At 44.2% G+C, this 21,242-nt stretch overlaps 1 protein-coding gene across 24 annotated transcripts in view; it reads right to left on the reverse strand.

Moving 5' to 3' along the window:
- Positions 1-7,684: 7,684 nt before the first annotated feature.
- The window catches only part of LOC106574260 (CLIP-associating protein 1-B), a 41,671-nt gene continuing 28,113 nt past the window's right edge, over positions 7,685-21,242 (reverse strand). For 10 of the 24 annotated variants that reach the window (XM_014150025.2, XM_014150030.2, XM_014150028.2 and 7 more), the window contains 15 exons: positions 21,231-21,233; positions 20,896-21,059; positions 20,060-20,282; positions 19,705-19,806; positions 18,515-18,658; positions 17,870-17,985; positions 17,500-17,619; positions 16,802-16,943; positions 16,280-16,511; positions 15,892-15,965; positions 15,609-15,776; positions 15,314-15,442; positions 13,331-13,537; positions 10,856-10,972; positions 7,685-10,627 (listed from right to left, as the gene is read on the reverse strand). In XM_014150025.2, the coding sequence (XP_014005500.1) occupies positions 10,544-10,627; positions 10,856-10,972; positions 13,331-13,537; positions 15,314-15,442; positions 15,609-15,776; positions 15,892-15,965; positions 16,280-16,511; positions 16,802-16,943; positions 17,500-17,619; positions 17,870-17,985; positions 18,515-18,658; positions 19,705-19,806; positions 20,060-20,282; positions 20,896-21,059; positions 21,231-21,233 (2,025 nt within the window). In that variant the 3' untranslated portion in view covers positions 7,685-10,543. The remainder of the gene's footprint in view (positions 10,628-10,855; positions 10,973-13,330; positions 13,538-15,313; positions 15,443-15,608; positions 15,777-15,891; positions 15,966-16,279; positions 16,512-16,801; positions 16,944-17,499; positions 17,620-17,869; positions 17,986-18,514; positions 18,659-19,704; positions 19,807-20,059; positions 20,283-20,895; positions 21,060-21,230; positions 21,234-21,242) is intronic. The other 14 variants (XM_045697601.1, XM_014150033.2, XM_014150035.2 and 11 more) reach the window with 6 other exon arrangements.

Consider the following 21,242-nt stretch of genomic DNA (forward strand, 5'->3'; position numbering starts at 1 on the left):
AGTTGAACTTTCATTTAATTTGAGATACTTGCAATCAAGACAGAGGATTTTACTTCTTTGTTTGAATGTTTCTTACTTTTTCATGAATAAATCTATACTGAAAGGGATGTTTCATAAGGCCTCAATAAAATAACTTCCATATAACCTACATCTGCCATACAGTATAAGTCTGAGCAGTACATTGGTTTCTACATCTAGTGCTGGCTTGAGAAGGTGAAGTAACAAAGGTTTGACTGGGAATGCAGTTGAGACACAGCATATCTTAACCATGAAGCTGTCAAGACAATCTCTCCCAGAACAATCATACCCACTTACCCCATAACGGAGCAACGGAGCAAACCTCCCCAAAACACTGAAGCGTTCACTCAGAGAGCAAAGACCCACACAAGAACCATCCCTCTTTGATCTGCATGGCACACGAGGTCAACAACGTAACGGTGGTTTGGTTCAAACATAAATAATACATTTCTACATCTTCACAAAGAAAAGCTGGTTTGAAGATTGCATTTCGTTGCGGTCTGAGAAGACAGGTTCTCCTGAAGGGAAGTTCATCTCAACCCAGAATTTCAAAACAAAAATGTACTGTAGCTAAGGCCCAAAATAACAAAGGAGTCCTGTGTTGGCTACATAGGGTGAAAGTACGTCTCTGTGATGGGATTGTGCTCTTCCACTGGCAAAGACTATACTGTTTAAAGTAGAGTTAAAACTATTGTAGCCATTGAAAATAGATACAGTTTGTCTCCGTGAAAATGATCTTATTTCTGAAAAGGATTTAACAGTGACTAAGCTACTGATATCATTGATTTACAGACTGATGCAATAACTCCACAGTAACACATGCTAATGGTTTTCCCAGTGAGAAAATAATTCACGCCTGCCAAAATCTATCAAGTAAAAAGGCTCCAAATCATTATTATTTTCCTCTTTTTTTTTGAAGAAAACCTGCAGTCCTTCTCGGTTTATAAATCACTGTGGCTATTAACACGCCTTTTCAATAAGCAGGAGAATGCAACATCATTTTCCACAGCAATTAGACAGCCTGATGTAAAGTAACTTGGCTGAGGCACCAGGCATGTTGTATGGCTCCTTCTAGCCTTGCTGGAAGGACTTAACAGGGCTACAGCGGCTGAGCAGCGCATGCTTTGGCTGGGAAAGCAGGACTGGAGTTGGGCAAGAGGACATGGTGATGCAATGCTGCTACAGAGAGCGAGCTGGTCTCCTCTCCGCCTCTCCTCTCCGTTCTTCTCTTAACCCCTTTCCTCTTCTCTGCTCTCCTATCCTCTCATCACCTCTCTCGCCAAAGAAAACCCACTCCCTTTTTCTTCTGTCTGATTACCAGCACAGTAATAACCTCACATAAAGCCTCTGCAGACAGACAACATCTGCAGACAGACAACATTCGCTCTCTCCACCCCTCACCCCTCGCCCCTCGTTCCTCGTCCGGACTGCCCGGCATTAGAACCCAGTTATGCAAAGCAGCCAGAGCCCGATGCCTGTCACCGGCTAATCACCACAACGATGATCGATGATGTTTATTTTGTGATGATGGAACGCAGCCCCCCGACTGATGATAATTGTAATAAAAAGGACAGATCAAGCCTCTAAAGTTAAATAATCAGGCAATAATTTGCATTAATGTCTGGTTGGGGTGTTGGGGGCCTTGACAGCTAGCTAGGGCCCCCGCGCCGCTCTGGCTTGTTAGGACGAGTCCACCTTCAAGCGCACCCGTTGCCCTTGGCCTCCAGAGAGCGATTGTCTTACATCCCATATGATGACGGTCACTATCATAAGGACTCATTGCTAACCTTGAGAAAGATAGCCTGGACTTTGCTTCAATCTCACTGGGCACAGACGTCAATTCAACGTATATTCCATGTTGGTTCAACGTTTTTTTTTTTTTCATTGAAATGACGTGGAAATAACGTTGATACAACCATGTGCACAGTGGGACGTATTCAACATAGTATTCTCAACAGCACAAAGCGTCTTGATATCTGGAATTACTCAATTGCTCATATCTGCACTCCATTGGTTAGTTGATGATAGTCCACTGACTCCATTCCAGCCATTATTATGAGCCGTCCTCCCCTCAGCAGCCTCCACTGCTGTTCTCATTTTATACCGATTTAGTAGGTATTTCCAATATGCACAATTGTCAGTAAGCACATCCTTTTCAACGGTTGTTTCTTTTCGATAAATATATACAGTAGTATCATCATACCAAAGCTAGACACTGACCATTCATCTGACCCTCCATCTGTCCAATACCACAGACTAGAGTGACCTGAACCACAGACGTTCCCCTGGAACAAGTCCTTGAACCCCTTGAGCAGAGCAATGTTCATTAGATGACCAAGCAGCCAAGGATTTGGAAACATTTGCCTCAGTCAGTTCAGTTGTCCTGTTTTTTACTAAGTGTTTGAACCGAGGGTCTCCAAGGGAAACGGAGCCTCTGGTGGAGGGCCAGCTGGACTAAAAAGAAGAAGCCAAAAAAAAAAAGTAGTAGAGAAAGTAGGGAAGAGGCTAATGGGGCTCCACTCCTTTTAAGTGTGAAGTACCAGAGGAATAGATGAATGTGGAGAATTCCCCACATGCACCAATTGACATTGAGGAGGAACACTGTGTTTTTTTTCTCCTTTTCGGTCTTTTGGCTAAGGAACTTTCAAACCTGTATTTAAATAGGACTGAGGCTGAAGTTAAACAATATCCTGAAATGAATACAGTGTTGACATCCATCAACTAACAGATATACTGTATTGAGACAAAATAAAAAATAAAAATTGTTTTGTGTTGTATCGATGTGCTTCTTTTTAGATATTCTCTTGAAGATAAGAATAGTGTAGTACTCTATGCATAATACATGAGGTGAATTTATACTTTAACTAGCATCAATTCATACACATTTCCTTGGAGAGATAAGAAATTCTACAAATTAAATGAAACAAAATGGTCCTTTTTGTCCTTTCTATTTTTACCACAGATGTCGATGTCATAGGGAGGATTTATGTGTTTGCATTCATTTAGAGGATTGTTGAAACAAAATGTGATCCTCCTTCCACTCATATCACGTTCATGAATATTCAGTAGCCTCTGAGCACTGAGGGGGAAAACAAACAAAAAACAAACACAATTATCACAAGTGGCAATTTCAACCAGATGTCTGTAGGATTTGCCGGGCTGCGGCTACGGTAACTACAGTGTTTGATGGAGAACAAGCGTTCCAGAATCCTCCGTCCAGCCAATCGGAGAGGCTCTGGGGGTTCTAATGACCCCTAGGTCAGAGGGGTCACCAGAGTAAAAAGCAGATCTGAGAAACGGCGGGCCCATTGCCAAGACAGGCCCATAAATCCCCTCTCTCAGAGGAAGCCATCTTGTATTATGCTGTTAAATCAAACCATAATCACAGCCTTGCATTGTGCTGCTGGCCCCGACCCATGGCGCAGAGAGGAAGCTACAATATGGAGAGAGATCAATTAGCCTGTGAGCTGAGGAGGAAAATAATGTGCTGCTCTGAGAGCGAGAGAGAGAGAGAGAGAGAGAGAGAGAGAGAGAGAGAGAGAGAGAGAGAGAGAGAGAGAGAGAGAGAGAGAGAGAGAGAGAGAGAGAGAGAGAGAGAGAGAGAGAGAGAGAGAAAGATTGTTATGTTGCTTCGCAAAAATACATTTTGGCAGTTTTACCAATCTTTTTTATAAATAATGAATAAGTAAAATCACTTGTTTTCTGCATGAAAAATACTAAACAAATTATTTTTATATGAATATATAGATCCTAAATGATAACATAAACTAAATGATAACACACAAACACACACACACGGCCGTATCGGTAGACGCACACATTCAAACACATAACATAAACTTAGCAAAAAAAGAAACGTCCCTTTTTCAGGACCCTGTCATTCAAAGATAATTCGTAAAAATCCAAATAACTTCACAGATCTTCATTGTAAAAGATTTAAACACTGTTTCCCATGAATTATAAACAATTAATGAACATGGACCTGTGGAACGGTCTTTAAGACACTAACAGCTTACAGACAGTAGGCAATTAAGGTCACAGTTAGGAAAACTTAGGACACCAAAGAAGCCTTTCTACTGACTCTGAAAAACACCAAAAGAAAGATGCCCAGGGTCCCTGCTCATCTGCGTGAACATGCCTTAGGCATGCTGCAAGGAAGCATGAGGACTGCAGATGTGGCCAGGACAATACATTTCAATGTCTGTACTGTGAGATGCCTAAGACAGCGCTACAGGGAGGCAGGACGGACAGCTGATCGTCCTCGCAATGGCAGACCACGTGTAACAACACCTGCACAGGATCGGTACATCCGAACATCACACCTGCGGGACAGGTACAGGATGGCAACAACAACTGCCTGAGGGCTTGTAGGCCTGTTGTAAGGCAGGTCTTCACCAGACATCACCGGCAACAACGTCGCCTATGGACACAAACCCACTGTCGCTGGACCAGACAGGACTGGCAAAAAGTGCTCTTCACTGACGAGTCGCGGTTTAGTCTCACCAGAGGTGATGGTCGGATTCGCATTTATCGTCGAAGGAATGAGCATTACACCGAGGCCTGTACTCTGGAGGGATCAATTTGGAGGTGGTGGGTCCATCATGGTCTGGGGCGGTGTGTCACAGCATCATCGGACTGAGCTTGTTGTTTTTGCAGGCATTGAAGACATCCTCCTCCCTCATGTGGTACCCTTCCTGCAGGCTCATCCTGACATGACCCTCCAGCATGACAATGCCTCCAGCCATACTGCTCGTTCTGTGCGTGATTTCCTGCAAGACATGAATGTCAGTGTTCTGCCAATGCCAGCTAAGAGACCAGGTCTCAATCCCATTGAGCACGTTTGGGACCTGTTGGATCAGAGTGCGAGGGCTAGGGCCAATCCCCCCAGAAATGTCCAGGAACTTGCAGGTGTCTTGGTGGAAGAGTGGGGTAACATCTCACTGCAAGAACTGGCAAATCTGGTGCAGTCCATGAGGAGGAGATGCACTGCAATACTTAATGCAGCTGGTGGCCACACCAGATACTGACTGTTAATTTCGATTTTGACCCCCCCTTTGTTCAGGGACACATTACTCCATTTCTGTTAGCCACATGTCTGTGGAACTTGTTCAGTTTATGGCTCAGTTGTTGAATCTTATGTTCATACAAATATTTACACCTATTAAGTTTGCTGAAAATAAACGCATTTGACAGTGAGAGGACGTTTCTTTTTTTGCTGAGCTTATATCTACCTCGAAGTGCTTACCGTAAGTTGAGAGAACATTATACAGACAGAATAACAAAAAACATATTCTACAGCCTATGTATGAAATGGTGTTGATCCATTGTAGAATGCATGTTCAACAGGTTGAAGTGTTGTCAACTTAGAGCAGTCTGGTTCAATTTAGCAGCCCTTAAGCTCCCTCTAGTGGACACACATGGAACAGCTTTAAGTCACCAACCAATTTGACAGAACGCCTTTAAGACATACTGTACATACAGTGAGTAGATTGATGATAGTGTAATTACAGTGTAATTAAATCGCTACTTTAAAAACATATACAGTACCAGTCAAAAGTTTGGACACACCTACTCATTGAAGAGTTTTTCTTATTTAAAAAAAAAAAAATGTACAAGAGTCCGCAAAGCTGGCATCAAGGCTAAAGGTGGCTACTTTGAAGAATCTCAACTATAAAATAGATTTGGATTTTTTTAACACTTTTTTGGTTACTACATGATTCCATATGTGTTATTTCATAGTTTTGACGTCTTCACTATTATTCTACAATGTAGAAGATAGTCAAAATAAAGAAAAACCCTTGAATGAGTAGGTGTGTCCAAACTTTTGACTGGTGCTGTATATTTCACATCAGACATCTTCAGAAGGGATACAATCACAACAGGCATTGAATTAGAGTGTTTGTGAGGTGTTTTAGTTTTTTTAGTTTTATCATCAGATTGAATTATTTTCTGCGGAACATCCTTTTAACTAGAAGTGGCTCTCTGCTGGCTTGAAATGACATGAAATGTGGTGTGTTCAGACTGCTTAAATCACTGAATATCACATCAATCCCTGAATCCTACTTTGTTCAGTTTCTTATCATCCTGAATAATAAAACAGAGAAATTCACCTCCTGGATTCCCAGATCAGCAGACATCTAGTGTCAGTTTGACACTGGTGCTGATCTGCTCTCTACAGCTGGGGGACTAAGCCAGGGGCCTGATGAGGGCCCTTCCATATTAAACAGGCAGATTAGACACCTTAAACGGAGGGCAGCCTAGAGAGGTGCTGTTACCGAGACCTCCGGGGTCCTGCTGCTCATCAGGCAGGTACGGTAGTGCAGTCACACACACACACAACAGGAAGGAAACCTCTCCTCTCTCCCCCACTGCCTGCTCTACCTCACTGTCTTCCTCTCCTCACTGACCTCTTAGTCTGCCAGCGTCTGCTGCCGCGGTAATGCTACCACCATTCCCATCATGCACAGGGGCATACGAGCTCCCATGAGTCCCCACACCGCTCCCTGCCATCTGCCGTGATTTATAGAAAATGGCCGATGATTTATGGCCTAGTCATCTCACAATGAAGTTGTTTTCTTTCATTATGGCGACCTCCCGACCCAGCCGCCACTCCCCTGCATGCTTGGGGAAATGTGTGCTAATCATACACCATAAAGATCTTTAAACAGAAGGGGGTTGGCCGGAGCAGTGGAAATGGAGGGGGCTTTAGTAAAATTAATTTTCAACAGCGTGTGAATACTAATAGAGCCGAGTAGAGCAGACCTTGGTGGTTGCGTGTCGGAGATGAGACGCGGCCACCGCAGAGAGATACCAGCCTTAATGAGACTGTTTTAGGGTATTAAGGACGGTGGAGACTAGGTAGCTGCCTGACAGGCCACGCACTGTAGCTACTGCACCGTTTCTCCTTCAGCTTTTGATCTCGAATTGAAAAGGACCTTTTGGAGTCTTGGGTGATCCAGAAGAGTTCAAAGATGAATGCCTAGTTAAAGCTTGTAAAACCTGGATGTCTCAATGGTTACACATTTGCCCCAATGTTAATTTAATCATATGCTGCCGATTGTAACAAACAATACAGGGAATCCACTTCAAAGCTGGCTAGCCTACTAACACTTTATTTTTCATCACTAATGATGCAGGTGGCGATAGTGTTTTTCCACTCTTTATTGGTGAGCCTGATGCTGCAGTGACAAATGAGCGTCTGCAGTCTCATTGCTGATTCACCACATCCTAAGTGTAATGGCCTGTGCCCTCTATCCTACCTCTGATCGGGGAAGGCTACAGTGCACCTGTGAGACCATAGGAGCAGCAGGACAACTAATAACTGTTCAATTCAACTTTCAGTTTGCCTCCTCTAATGCCGTGTACACTAGCACGCGGTGCGCGCGGTGAAACGCCGCTTCCCATTCATTTTCAATGGAAGGAAAGTGGTTAGAAGCGGAGAGGGTGGAGGACCGTGGTAGCCTACTTTTGCAGCCAAAATTATTTCAAAAAAATATATTAAATAAATACACAGAGGATGCTTTTCCTCTCAAGAAAATGCAAAGAGCGCCATCTGCTGCTATTCCCATGTCCTGCAGGAGATTTTTTTTCTCCCACATTCTCGTGAAGGTGCTGTATATCTGCTCTCAGTTTATACTTCAAATATACAACATATGTGATTACATGCTTCGGACAGGGACTGAAGTCGGTTTATTTCAAGTTTAAATTTCAACAAATTCTATCACGGGTGAAAGAAGTGAACAAAACATGAAATATGTACAGTCATAATGCACAGAAAATATAACAGACGGTATATAAATATAGGTACGGGAGGGATAAAACAATGACTGGAGCTAAACAAAATAAGCATGCATTGTAAATGGTTCACAAGGCATAGAACAGCCAAGCCAATATTACATCTGTGGAAAATACTGCCATTAAACTATTGGCTTTATTTACAGCAGCCTTGGGATGCATCCCAAATGGAACCTTATGCCCTATATAGGGCACTACTTTTGACCGGGTCCCACAAGGCTCTGGTCAAAAGTAGTGCATTAGGTAGGGAATAGGGTGCCACTTGGGACATAACCTTGGTCTTCGACGCAACACATTTCCTGTCTAATTCATGACATATAATACAGTATTTCAAAATGGGGGCAAAAATAACAATTCAAAACAGTATTCAGAAGCTATTAGTATGGATTAATATTGCAGGTATACTGTAAAAAAAAAAAAACAAGGCACAAGCAAATACACGCTCAAGATACATGGCTTGAGGATAATAGGGTTTGGTTTTTGATACAGGCCAATGTGTGCACACAGCATACAATTACAGTATAGTATACAATGTTTGGTCTGTTAAATCAGCCCTAGCTTGGTAGCTGTGATGGATATCAATAGTGTGTGTGTGTGTGTTATATAATACAAGCTGACCAGACATTCATAGATTAGAAGCAACGTTTCTTCAACATAAAGTCAGAGTTGGGAATGTTAGTTAATCATCGAGGTTGCTGGGTATAATATTTGCATGTTCCCTTGCATGCAAATGAGGTCTCTCTCTGACTCTCTTTTTATAACAAGTTTGTGAATCAATGATTAAAAGTACTGTACAAAACACTCATTTTAAGTTTCATTTTTGATTCAATTGCAACAGGCAGGTCTAACAAAAGAAATACTGTGTTTGTATTTGACAACATTTTGGACTTGGTCATAGCCATAGCTGATAAAATTGCTATGAGTTCTCACATTTGAGAAAACAGAAACATTGTGCACTGTTACAGTACATTTAACAGTCAATGTAGTGAAACCGTACTACAGAAACAGTAAGGCCCGATAGTGTTCTCAGTAACACGCCACCTTTATCTTGACTTTTAACAGGGTTGGGCTCAATTCATTTCAATCAAATCAGGAAGTAAACTGAAATTCCAATTTCATTTTTATCCCCATTGACAAGCATTGAGGAAAATTGGGAATTGGAATTTCTGAATTGAAATGGAATTGACCCAAACTCTGAATTCTTGTTCTAACCGAAACAACTGTACCTTTAACATTCAGAATAAGGAGAGTAAAATACATTAGGTTTAACGCCATGATTAGTATTTCTAAAGCAGCAGTAACATTTCATAGGTGAGCATAAAAATGACATCTATACATTTCAAACAAGGTTGGTTAACTTACAATGGTCATTTACAGTGCTTTGACAAAAAAGTTCATCCAAGTAAGTTGGATTTTTTGTAACTAATTAATTATTGCTGGATTCAATTTAAAAGACAAAACTTCTTACCTCTTTTTTTTCCTGTCTTTAAATTGTAAAAAAAAAGAAAATTGCACTGGCACTTAAAATGTCCTTAGATTATCGACTAAAACGTCAGATTGTCAAGGTCTTTCTACTATGTGACGAATAGGTACTGCCCATATTTAGATTTTAGACAAAATATTTCACATTTGAAAATTCTAGGACTCTTCATTGCGGTTTTACATTTGCAAGAATACTTCAGATCCCAGTAGTTTTGACTCATTACAACGTGCCCGAATGTTAAAGCACAAAAAACAGCAGACTCAAACCCCACCAACTCAACCAATAACTCCCCTTCCGTAATAATGTATGAAGGGTGAGATTGTAATCCTTGTGAAAGGGGAAAACATTCCTTCACCAGTTGTTGGGCCCAAATCACACAGTCAACACAGGTGTTACACACATAGGCAGTTTACAGAGGCTTATTCAACACAGCTTTTCACTGCATGTACTAATCATTGGCCAGCCAAATGATCTTCTCCCACTAATGGAAATGAACGGTTTTTTATTTTATTTTTTAGATTCTCACTAACTAAGAAATTCTACCGCTTCACAAAGATTATTCTTTAAATACAGGCTTAAAAACATAGCATCGTCACTAAGAACAAATTCTTCAGACGGCAAATACTATGGAACAATTACTATCGAAATCGCCATTTTTAAACTGCCCCTTTACAAATAACCAAACAACACGTTTCCAAATAAGCCTATCTGTCCATTGCGAGAAGGAACACTAGAGGCAATGAGGCGGTTGTGTGCAGAGCGACACTCTGCTTCCATCAACATTAAAACCTTTCAGACGGTTTATAAAGGACTCAGGTTTCATTCAAAGCTCTTTACATTCATTCGACTAGGTCTGAAGTAGTGTCACATTCGTATCTTAATAAAATGTGGAATAAACGTATTTACAAGACGACAAAACAGAAGGAAATAAAATACTGATTGCAACAGGCATAGGGTTTCCCAACAAGGAACAGCCTACAGCCTTTATTAGAATACATTAAAACCACAAGGAGGTCTGGAAAGAAAGATTGAGGCACAACTGTTTCCCTATCTGAGTCACGTTCATTAGGGCACGCCATGAAAAATATTTGAAAACGGTAAAAAGAAAATTAGTGTTTCTAATTGGACCAGTAGTCCAGGTTGTCCCTTCCTGTTTCATTCTGTTTTGCACCGATTGGTGCCCTATGAACATAACCCTGTACTGTATGTACCTGCACACACATGGATGGAGCCAGAGGGCCATGTTCATTAATATGAGGAGATGTCTGAGGAGCTGCTGCTGTTGCTGGTGGACGTCTGGGCTCTCTTTATGTACAAGTTCAGCAGCTTCATCTGGTGGGATAGTAAAGACGCTGAATGAAACCAACACATCCCAACATGGCGATTCAAGATATTGAAAAACATTCTGCAACCAGTAGATCTTGAAGAAAAAAAAGAGAAGGGAATTAAAGACATTGTCTGTGTCCCAAGTGGCACCCTATTTCCTAGTGCACTACGTAGGGAACAGGGTGCCATTTGAGACCGACCCAGACAGGGTGCTGAGATGAGACGGTAGTGTACCTTGCTTCCTGTGAGTTGGGCCAGGTAGGGCTTCAGCTCTTCACCGATGACAGAGTAGACAGCCACCAGACAGAACACACTGGCCTTCCTCACACTGCTCTCTGTGTTGTCGTACCCCTGTACACAGAGAGAGACATCAGAACAATACTAGACATACACTGAGTACAGCAAACATTAGGAACACCTTCCTAATATTGAGTTTCAGCCCCCCCCCCCCCTTTTGCGTCGGGGCATGGACTCTACAAGGTGTCGAAAGCGTTCCACATGGATGCTGGCCCAAGTTGGCTCGATGTCCTTTGGGTGGTGGACCATTCTTGATACACACGGGAAACTGTTGAGTGTGAAAAACCCAGCAGCGTTGCAGTTCTTGACACAAACCGGTACGCCTGGCACCTGGTACCCTGTTCAAAGGCACTTCCAAAATTTGGACTTGCCCATTCACCCTCTGAATGGCACAACTGAATGGTACACATACACAATCCATTTGTTACTTCTAGGTTGGACTACTGCAATGCTCTACTTTCCGGCTACCCGGATAAAGCACTAAATAAACTTCAGTTAGTGCTAAATACGGCTGCTAGAATCCTGACTAGAACCCAAAAATTTGAACATATTACTCCAGTGTTAGCCTCCCTACACTGGCTTCCTGTTAAGGCAAGGGCTGATTTCAAGGTTTTACTGCTAACCTACAAAGCATTACATGGGCTTGTTCCTACCTATCTTTACGATTTGGTCCTGCCGTACATACCTACACGTACGCTATGGTCACAAGACGCAGGCCTCCTAATTGTCCCTAGAATTTCTAAGCAAACAGCTGGAGGCAGGGCTTTCTCCTATAGAGCTCCATTTTTATGGAATAGTCTGCCTACCCATGTGAGAGATGCAGACTCGGTCTCAACCTTTAAGTTTTTACTGAAGACTCATCTCTTCAGTGGGTCCTATGATTGAGTGTAGTCTGGCCCAGGAGTGTGAAGGTGAACGGAAAGGCTCTGGAGCAACGAACCGCCCTTGCTGTCTCTGCCTGGCTGGTTCCCCTCTCTCCACTGGGATTCTCTGCCTCTAACCCTATTACAGGGGCTGAGTCACTGGCTTATTGGTGTTCTTCCATGCCGTCCCTAGGTGGGGTGCGTCACTTGAGTGGGTTGAGTCACTGACGTGGTCTTCCTGTCTGGGTTGGTGCCCCCCCTTGGGTTGTGCCGTGGCGGAGATCTTTGTGGGCTATACTCGGCCTTGTCTCAGGATGGTAAGTTGGTGGTTGAAGATATCCCTCTAGTGGTGTGGGGGCTGTGCTTTGGCAAAGTGGGTGGGGTTATATCCTTCCTGTTTGGCCCTGTCCGGGGGTATCGTCGGATGGGGCCACAGTGTCTCCTGACCCCTCCTGTCTCAGCCACCAGTATTTATGCTGCAGTAGTTTATGTGTCGGGGGGCTAGGGTCAGTCTGTTATATCTGGAGTATTTCTCCTGTCTTATCCGGTGTCCTGGGTGAATTTAAGTATGCTCTCTCTAATTCTCTCTTTCTTTCTTTCTCTCGGAGGACCTGAGCCGAGCCCTAGGACCATGCCTCAGGACTACGTGACATGATGACTCCTTGCTGTCCCCAGTCCACCTGGCCGTGCTGCTGCTCCAGTTTCAACTGTTCTGCCTGCGGCTATGGAACCCTGACCTGTTCAGCGGACGTGCTACCTGTCCCAGACCTGCTGTTTTCAACTCTCTAAAGACAGCAGGAGCGGTAGAGATACTCTCAATGGTCGGCTATGAAAAGCCAACTGACATTTACTCTTGAGGTTCTGACTTGTTGCACCCTCGACAACTGTGATTATTATTATTTGACCATGCTGGTCATTTATGAACATTTGAACATCTTGGCCATGTTCTGTTATAATCTCCACCCGGCACAGCCAGAAGAGGACTGGCCACCCCTCATAGCCTGGTTCCTCTCTAGGTTTCTTCATAGGTTTTGGCCTTTTTAGGGAGTTTTTCCTAGCCACCGTGCTTCTACACCTGCATTGCTTGCCGTTTGGGGTTTTAGGCTGGGTTTCTGTACAGCACTTTGAGGTGTCAGCTGATGTAAGAAGGGCTATATAAATACATTTGATGTCAAGGCTTAACATTCCTTCTTTAACCTGTCTCCTCCCCTTCATCTACACTGATTGAAGTGGATTCAACAGGCGACATCAATAAGGGATCATAGCTTTCACCTGGTCAGTCTATATCATGGAAAGAGCAGGTGTCCTTAATGTTTTGTATATACTCAGTGTCTAGACAGTGTGGCATAATCCCAAGGACAGAAAGTCATTATCTTATGTAACTAAACCCCAAGCATCAACACTGTACTGGAAATAGATAAATATCAAGTGCTTCTATTTGAAGTAGATACATTTCAAGTGCTTCCGCGTCAACCAATCAGTAAGCACATCAATAAATCAACCAATGGACTAACCAATCATTCAACTTGATCTATAAAGCCCTTTTTACCTGCAGTAGTCCTGGTATGATGTCAGGCAGCAGCTGGTGGAGGGACTCCTTGGTGATGCGTTCTATCACCTTGGTCTGCATCTTGATGGAAGCCAGGTTGATGGGGTAGTCAGCCGTCTGGACGATGGGACACAGCACCTTGATACACTGTTCTGGGTGGATGGAGCCGGCCAGGGTGGAGGCTGACTCCTCTGCTGCCCGCACAACCTGGGTAGAGTGAGGAGGGTGAAATGGTTGATCATGGAATGGGTTCATTTTGGTTTATTGGCAGAGAAGGGTACATGTACAGTACCAGTCAAAAGTTTGGACAGACCTACTCATTCATGGGTTTTTCTTTATTTTTTACTATTTTCTACATTGTAGAATAATAGTGAAGACAGCAAAACTATTAAATAACACATGGAATCATGTAGTAACCAAAAAAGTGTTAAACAAATCAAAATATATGATATATATTTGTTATTCTTCAAAGTATCCACCCTTTGCCTTGATGACAGCTTTGCACACTATTGGCATTCTCTCAACAAGCTTCATGAGGTAGTCACCTGGAATGCATTTCAATTAACAGGTGTGCCTTGTTAAAAGTTCATTTGTGGAATTTCTTGAGCCAATCAGTTGTGTTGTGACAAGGTAGTTGGGGTATACAGAAGAAAGCCCTATCTGGTAAAATACCAAGTCCATATTATGGCAAGAACAGCTCAGCAAAGAGAAACGACAGTCCATCATTATTTTAAGACACGAAGGTCAGTCAATGCGGAACATTTCAAGAACTTTGAATGTTTTTTCATGTGCAGTCGCAAAAACAATCAAGCGCTTCGATGAAACTGGCTCTCATGAGGACCGCCACAGGAAAGGAAGACGCAGAGTTCTCTGCTGCAGAGGACAAGTTCATTAGAGTTACCAGCCTCAGAAATTGCAGCCCAAATAAATGCTTCACAGAGTTCAAGTAACAGACACATCTGAACATCAACTGTTCAGAGGAGACTGTGTGAATCAGGCCTTCATGGTCGAATTTCTGCAAAGAAACACTACTAAAGGACACCAATACGAAGAAAAGACTTGCTTGGGCCAAGTAACACAAACAATGGACTTTAGATCGGTGGAAATCTGTCCATTGGTCTGATGAGTCCAAATGTGAGATTTTTGGTTCCAACCACCATCTCTAGGTGAACGGATGATCTCCACATGTGTGGCTCCCACCGTGAAGCATGGAGGAGGTGGTGTGATGGTGTGGGGATGCTTTGCTGGTGATTTATTTAGAATTCAAGGCACACTTAATCAGCATGGCTAAAACAACATTCTGCAGCGATACGCCATCCCATCTGGTTTCCGCTTATTCGGACTTATTCATTTGTTTTTCAACAGGACAATGACCCAAAACACACCTCCAGACAGTGTAAGGGATATTTGACCAAGGAGAGTGATGGAGTGCTGCATCAGGTGACCTGGCCTCCACAATCACCCGACCTCAACCCAATTGAGATGGTTTGGAATAAATTGGATCGCAGAGTGAAGGAAAAGCAGCTCAGCATATGTGGGAACTCCCTCAAGACTGTTGGAAAAGCATTCCTCATTAAGCTGGTTGTGAGAATGCCAAGAGTGTCATCAAGGCAAAGGGTGGCTACGTTGAAGAATCTCAAATATAAAATATTTTAATTTGTTTAACACTTTTTTGGTTACTACATGATTCCATATGTGTTATTTCATAGTTTTGATGTCTTCACTATTATTCTACAATGTAGAAAATAGTAAAAAATTAAGAAAAACCCTTGAATAAGTTGATGTGTCCAAACTTTTGACTGGTACAGGCAAGACTATATTTGATCCCGACAGTCTTTTCATAATTTTATTTCGATGTGCTATTAACTCCATAAAAAAACTAACACATCATCACAGAGATGAAAGCTATTAACTCAAGATGTGTAGACTTAGCATGTCCTCTAAAGCAGAGCCTCATAGACAGAGACAGCCAGTGAGAGCTACCTCTTTGTGGGAGTCTTTGTGTGCCTCCAGAGTCTTCATGATGGTGAGTTCTGCATAGTTCTTGAAGCGGGCCGGCTGGTTACGTAAGATCTCCTTCAGCACTCGTAGTGCCAGGGCCCGGATGGTGTGCTGCAGGTTGGGGGAAAAGGACGCGACATGCTCAGAACCAACCACTCAGAGACAGTGGAAGGAAAAACAGTGGATTAAAACATCAGATTGTGGCATGGCTCCCAGGACAGGAGTTTACTTTGTGTCTCTCCATCCATCCATTTCTCCTATCCTCCAGAGTCCTTACATCTTGGTCTGACAGGGTCTCCAGCAGCAGGAGCAGCATGGTTTTGAAGTGTTCCTCCCACACTGCCAGGCTGTCCTCCCGGGCTATCTTCAGCAGCTCCACCAGGGCTCCCCTCCTCTCCTCTGGCCTCTCACTGGGGTTAGACAGCTCCTTCAGCAGCTCACCCACCTTTCAACGACCACAACAGATATTAGTCAGTGACCATAGAATTACACATAGATCAGTAGTAAGTAGTAAAAACACAGAGATTTTTTTTTATTGTCAAACGAATTCAATCAATCACCAGTTCCAGCTGCTCCGCAGGGGAACTGTTCTTGGTGCGCAGCATCTTGTTCTCTCCACCACACTCTTGGCGGCCTGCAAGGAAGAGGGTTGAGAGGGGGGGTCTTACCTTACAGCTAATATATAGCCTATTATAAACAGGGTGGTTCAAGCCCTAAATGCTGATTGGCTGACAACCAGTTTATAACAGCAATAACGCCCCTCAGTGGTTTATGTTATATACGACACCTGGGCCTTATTGCTTAAATGTTTTATGACCATCCAAAATGGCACCCTATCCCTATACAGCTCACTACTTTTGACCAGCGCTATGTAAGGAATAGGGTGGTCAAAAGTAGTGCACTACATAGGGAACAGGGTGCCATTTCAGACCCTTGAGACAGCCTCACCCTCTCGAAGCTGCTCCACGTCGTCCTCGTACACCGTCTCTCTCAGGGCAGCCTTGTCGTAGGCGCTGATGGTGTCTGTGTAGTTGTAGGGGTTGTAGTCGCGGCCCCGGGGCCCGGAGAAGGAACGCGGGGAGGGGGTGTTGAGTAGGGAGGTCTTGTTGTCCAGGGCCGTGCGACCCCCGGGCCCCTCCACCACGTCGACACCAGAGTGTGATGCTGTTCCAACACCCGGCTGAGGAGAAACAAGACTTTTGACAAAACGTAACATAACAAACGTACAGTTTTATAAAAATAACTAAATGTATGCATGTCCATTCTAGAGAAAAGAAATATATTCACCAAAGAGAACAGTTGCCAAACAAGTGCACTTGTTCACTCCCCCCTCTGGATTTAAAAGGAATGGGCTGTGGGAAGACACTCCCTCTAGTCTATTCTAACACCAATCCAAATATTTTAAATCAATGAGGGGGAGGCAGTGAGTGAGTGAGTGGAGAATAGTAGGGAATTGCCCAAGCCCCTCACCGTGTCCTCTCTCTTGCCTCTGCCTGGCTCCATGAGGTCCTCCTGACTGCGGAAGCTGAAGTTCTGGATGGCCTCAGTGACGCCTCGCAGGGAGCTATAGATCTGATCGGTGTTCAGGTTCTCTGTGTCGTACTCCAACATGCTTCAGGTCACATCGCGAGGGGAGGGTTATTATTCAAGTACGACACTAACATACAACACCACCACAGGAACAAGACGTCTGCCCAGTGGGCAAAAGCAGGGGGGAAAAACTGGTTGAAACGATGCCATTTTATTTACCGAGTACGTAAGGATGTCATTTCAAGCAGTTTCCTCATGTAAAAGATCAACCGTGCAGAACAGTATGTGTTGAAGAGACAGAGTGGAACAGTCAAGGTGTTAATGTGGTGAATCCTCCGAAATGTGGGCACATGAGAGCACAGATAGCTGCTGCGGAATGAGAAATGTGGGCACATGAGAGCACAGATAGCTGCTGCGGAATGAGAAATGTGGGCACATGAGAGCACAGATAGCTGCTGCGGAATGAGAAATGTGGGCACATGAGAGCACAGATAGCTGCTGCGGAATGAGAAATGTGGGCACATGAGAGCACAGATAGCTGCTGCGGAATGAAAAAAAAAAAAGAAATGAAGTGAAAAACAAAATAGACCCTTGGGGTTGGGACAAATCAAGGGTGACACAGCTATGTGACAATGTACCTGGGAGAGAAAGCACTTCGTAGGGTCTTCAGGGAGGGGGCAGCAGGGGTGGAGGAGAGAGGAGAAGGGAAGGGAGGGGGGTACTTTGACAGGCCATCGGCACTCCAACCCCATAGCCGACTGTAATGTGCCCAGAGCACGGCGAGGGAGGGAGGGAGGGAGGGAGGGAGGGAGGGAGGGAGGGAGGGAGGGAAAAAGTGGGGATAGAGGCGCGAGGGAGAAAAAGAGAGATGTGAGGAGGGAACAGAGTCGAGCGGGGAGGGGGGGGGACGACGACTACTTGTTGTCGTTGTTAGTTAAGTTAGTAGTGATGTAACTAACTTCTACGGTGTGTTGGGGACCAGGTATTAAAAGGTTACGTCAAACCTACCTGGGAGAGAGCCCTCCCCCATGGGAGCAGTTGGTGGGAGAGGTGAGTGGGCTGCTGCGACTGCTGGTGTGGCGAGGTGGGGGAGGAGTCCGTCCCATGGTGCTACTGGGAGAAGCCTGCGGATCACACAGAATCGGAGCAGGTAGAGTACATTATAAACCCGGGTGGTTCGAGCCCTGAATGCTGATTGGCTGACAACCGTAGTATATCAGACCGTATACCACGGGTATGACAAAACAGTTATTTTTACTGCTCCAATTACGTTGGTAACCAGTTTATAAATAGCAATAAGGCACCTCAGGGTTTGTGATATATGGCCAATATACCACGGCTAAGGGCTGTATCCAGGCACGCTAAGAACAGCCCTTAGCCGTGGTATATTGGCCATATACCACACCTCCTCAGTCTTTATTGCTTAATCATATGATGCTATCCCTGTATGTTTAGATTACAATTGTCCATGTTACAGCAAGCAAGGTTTAGGTTGATGGCTAACGGTGCCAGTGAGAAGAGGACCTTCCTGGACAAATTCCCTAATCTTCTTCTCATGGTGAGTAGATATTTGGGATCCAGCCATTTTAGCCCTGCTCAGTCTCATCCTCTCTAAGACGTTGAGTACACGTGAACGTCAGAGTCAGGTCTTACCACGCCGGTGCTGCTGGAGTTCCGGAGGTGGCTATGCAGCAGTTTAGTGGCTCCGTCCTGGAAGGTCTTGGGCAGGGCCCCCAGCAGCATGGTGAACTCTGGGGTGTTCAGCTCGAACAAGGCGATCAGAACCACCTGGGCCGCCTGGGGATTAAAGGGTCACAGCGAGGTCAATGGTTAGAGGTCATCAAAGAGGGCGTTCACTTTTTTCCCCACTAACATTGATATGCGATACCACGCAACAGCGAAGTGCATTTCATGGTAATATTTGGCCCTTAGAGAAGAGAGGGAACATCCGACAAGCCCATTCTGCTCTTACGGAACCACGAGACACATCAGTCAACGTACTGACAAACACATGATCCATACGCACCGCACGGAAATACAGAAGCACACACTCGTTTAGGTTCAGCTAGCATTCAGTTAGTCAGGCGAGTTAAAACCAATGTCAGTTCTCGTAAACCAGTTCAAAACCAGCATCACAATGCTCTCGGGTGAAATTCCATGCATGTTGGTCAACCAAACCTGGTCACTGCAGATATACAAGAACTATGAGTAACAAGTAACAGCAGCACAGGCTATTAGAAAAAACGCAATATTACCGCACATTCAGAGCCATTGTGTTGCCCATTCCCACCCCGTCGCTTAAAGGGGCAATCTGCAGTTGCAACATAAACGTTTTGACTTATAAATTAATTATATGTACCCAGATATTAGCTTATTTAACTCCATTGTTTGTAAACAAAGTAAATGTAAAACAAACACGGTACAGCCTCAAAACATAGTTAAAACTATCATTGTGATATCATGGATGGTTAGTCCTTGCATCCCTAGCTCGGTCTATGAATTTGAGAGTGGATTTCTCCAGCCCAATCTCCCAGATTTTTAGCAAAACAGTGGTGGGGTCAACACCTTGTTATCTTTTCAACTGCTGATTGCCGCTTTAACATTCACTCATTATGAAGAAAACTTTGAAAGCAGAAACAACTGTTCTGGCTCATTCAGAGCCATTTCAGTCCCCATTCCCACCCCTGCACTGTCATTTACATTCACAGTTATAAAGCAGAAACAACTCTGTGTCTGCCAGCAAGGCGAAGTTGGATTAGAGACAGAGAGCCCAGGCTTGAGGAGGTTATGTTAGGCAGTCTGCCGACCGTGCAGCTGACTGATGGGCCGGGGGGCTCTACTACCTGCTTGCACCGCTCCTCCACGTTCCCCTCTCCAGGTAGAGAGGCTACGGTGGTGCTGGGCCTGCCTGACAACTCCTCACCTGCCCAGCTATGGTGGAAGCTCTGGGGTTGGGGGTCGACCGACGGGTAGGGTGGGGAAATTATCCGTTTAAAATACAAAAATAAAAACAAGCAAAAAAGCCAGCAAACAATAGTTCTTTTAGAGCTTCGGCTGATCAGTTCGCCAGCTGGTTAAATCTGGGACATTTACAGAAATGCTGATTAATGTGCATTGTCCCTGTGAAACACAAAGTCAATTTTTTTTCAAGTGTCTGACGCTGTTGCTATGGAAACAAACAACCCCAACTCGACCCACCTTCCTGACGTCGGAGCTCTTTGGTTCCGTGGTCCAGGTGATGATGCGGGAGACGGCCAGGCGTGTCTCGCTGGAGTTGACAAAGTCCGCGGGGTCCATTTGACGGGCCAGGCACTCAATGTACCTCAGGATGGCCACCTTGACCTTCAGGTTGGGGGTCTGGGTCTGGTCCACGATGAAACGCATCAGGATGTTAAACTGCTGGTCGAACGGGAATGAGTCCCTGGGAAAGAGAGAGGAAAAGAAATAGAAAAAGGCATGAGATGAGAGGGATTGATCCACTAGAACAGGGATCATCAACTAGATTCAGGCAAGGGACGATTTTTGCGTGGATTGTCATGGTACCTAATTACAAATAATTTGTAGTTGGCAAATTGACTGCAAACCGATATAATATTTGACTAAAACATAATAATTTCAAACCTCATTTGTATATTATCATCATGTCTCTCTTTTATGCGTGGAAATACTTAGGAACAGATTTCCAAAATTAAAATCACCTGGACCTGATAAAAAAAAATGTATGTCCAGCAATGAAAATGCAAAAAATATTTTTTTGCTCAGAAAACATGGGGGGACAAATAAAACCACTCGTGGGACAAATTCGATCCCGCGGGTCACCAGTTGGGGAACACTGCACTAGAAAATCTACAAACAGACAAAAGCAACATCTAAGGGCTTTTCACACTACCAAGCAGAGCCAAACCAAGCTGTACCGAGCTGGCCTGGTTACACATCCACCATAGTGGGTGGAATCGTGCTGAAAAGCAAAAAGTGGATGAAGAAAAAAATGACCTGTGTGAAAACGGTAATAGAGATGGGGCTTTAGTTCTGACCTGGTGACGTCCAGAGCCTTCTGGACCTTGGCCTGTACGGAACCCAGGAGGTCAGCTCCCATCTTCTTCAGCAGCTGGGTGAGCAGGACAAACAGCCAGTCCTGCACATCCTCTCTGTGCAGGGTGATGAAGTCTACCAGGGTCTCCAGAAACATACTGAACACCTGACACAGTGACCACCCAGTCAGTCAATAATAGGCTATACATATTTACTTCACTGTTAAGGACTATTACAGTAGGACAACATACAGAACATCAATAATTAACCAATCAACTTTCTGAATAGTTGGATTCGATTGCATTGCTATTAAAAAGTGAAGGACAAAAACACTTACTCGCTGATGTTA

Source organism: Salmo salar, chromosome ssa16 (assembly GCF_905237065.1).
Source record: "Salmo salar chromosome ssa16, Ssal_v3.1, whole genome shotgun sequence".
In the NCBI taxonomy this organism is placed as follows: Eukaryota; Metazoa; Chordata; class Actinopteri; order Salmoniformes; family Salmonidae; genus Salmo; species Salmo salar.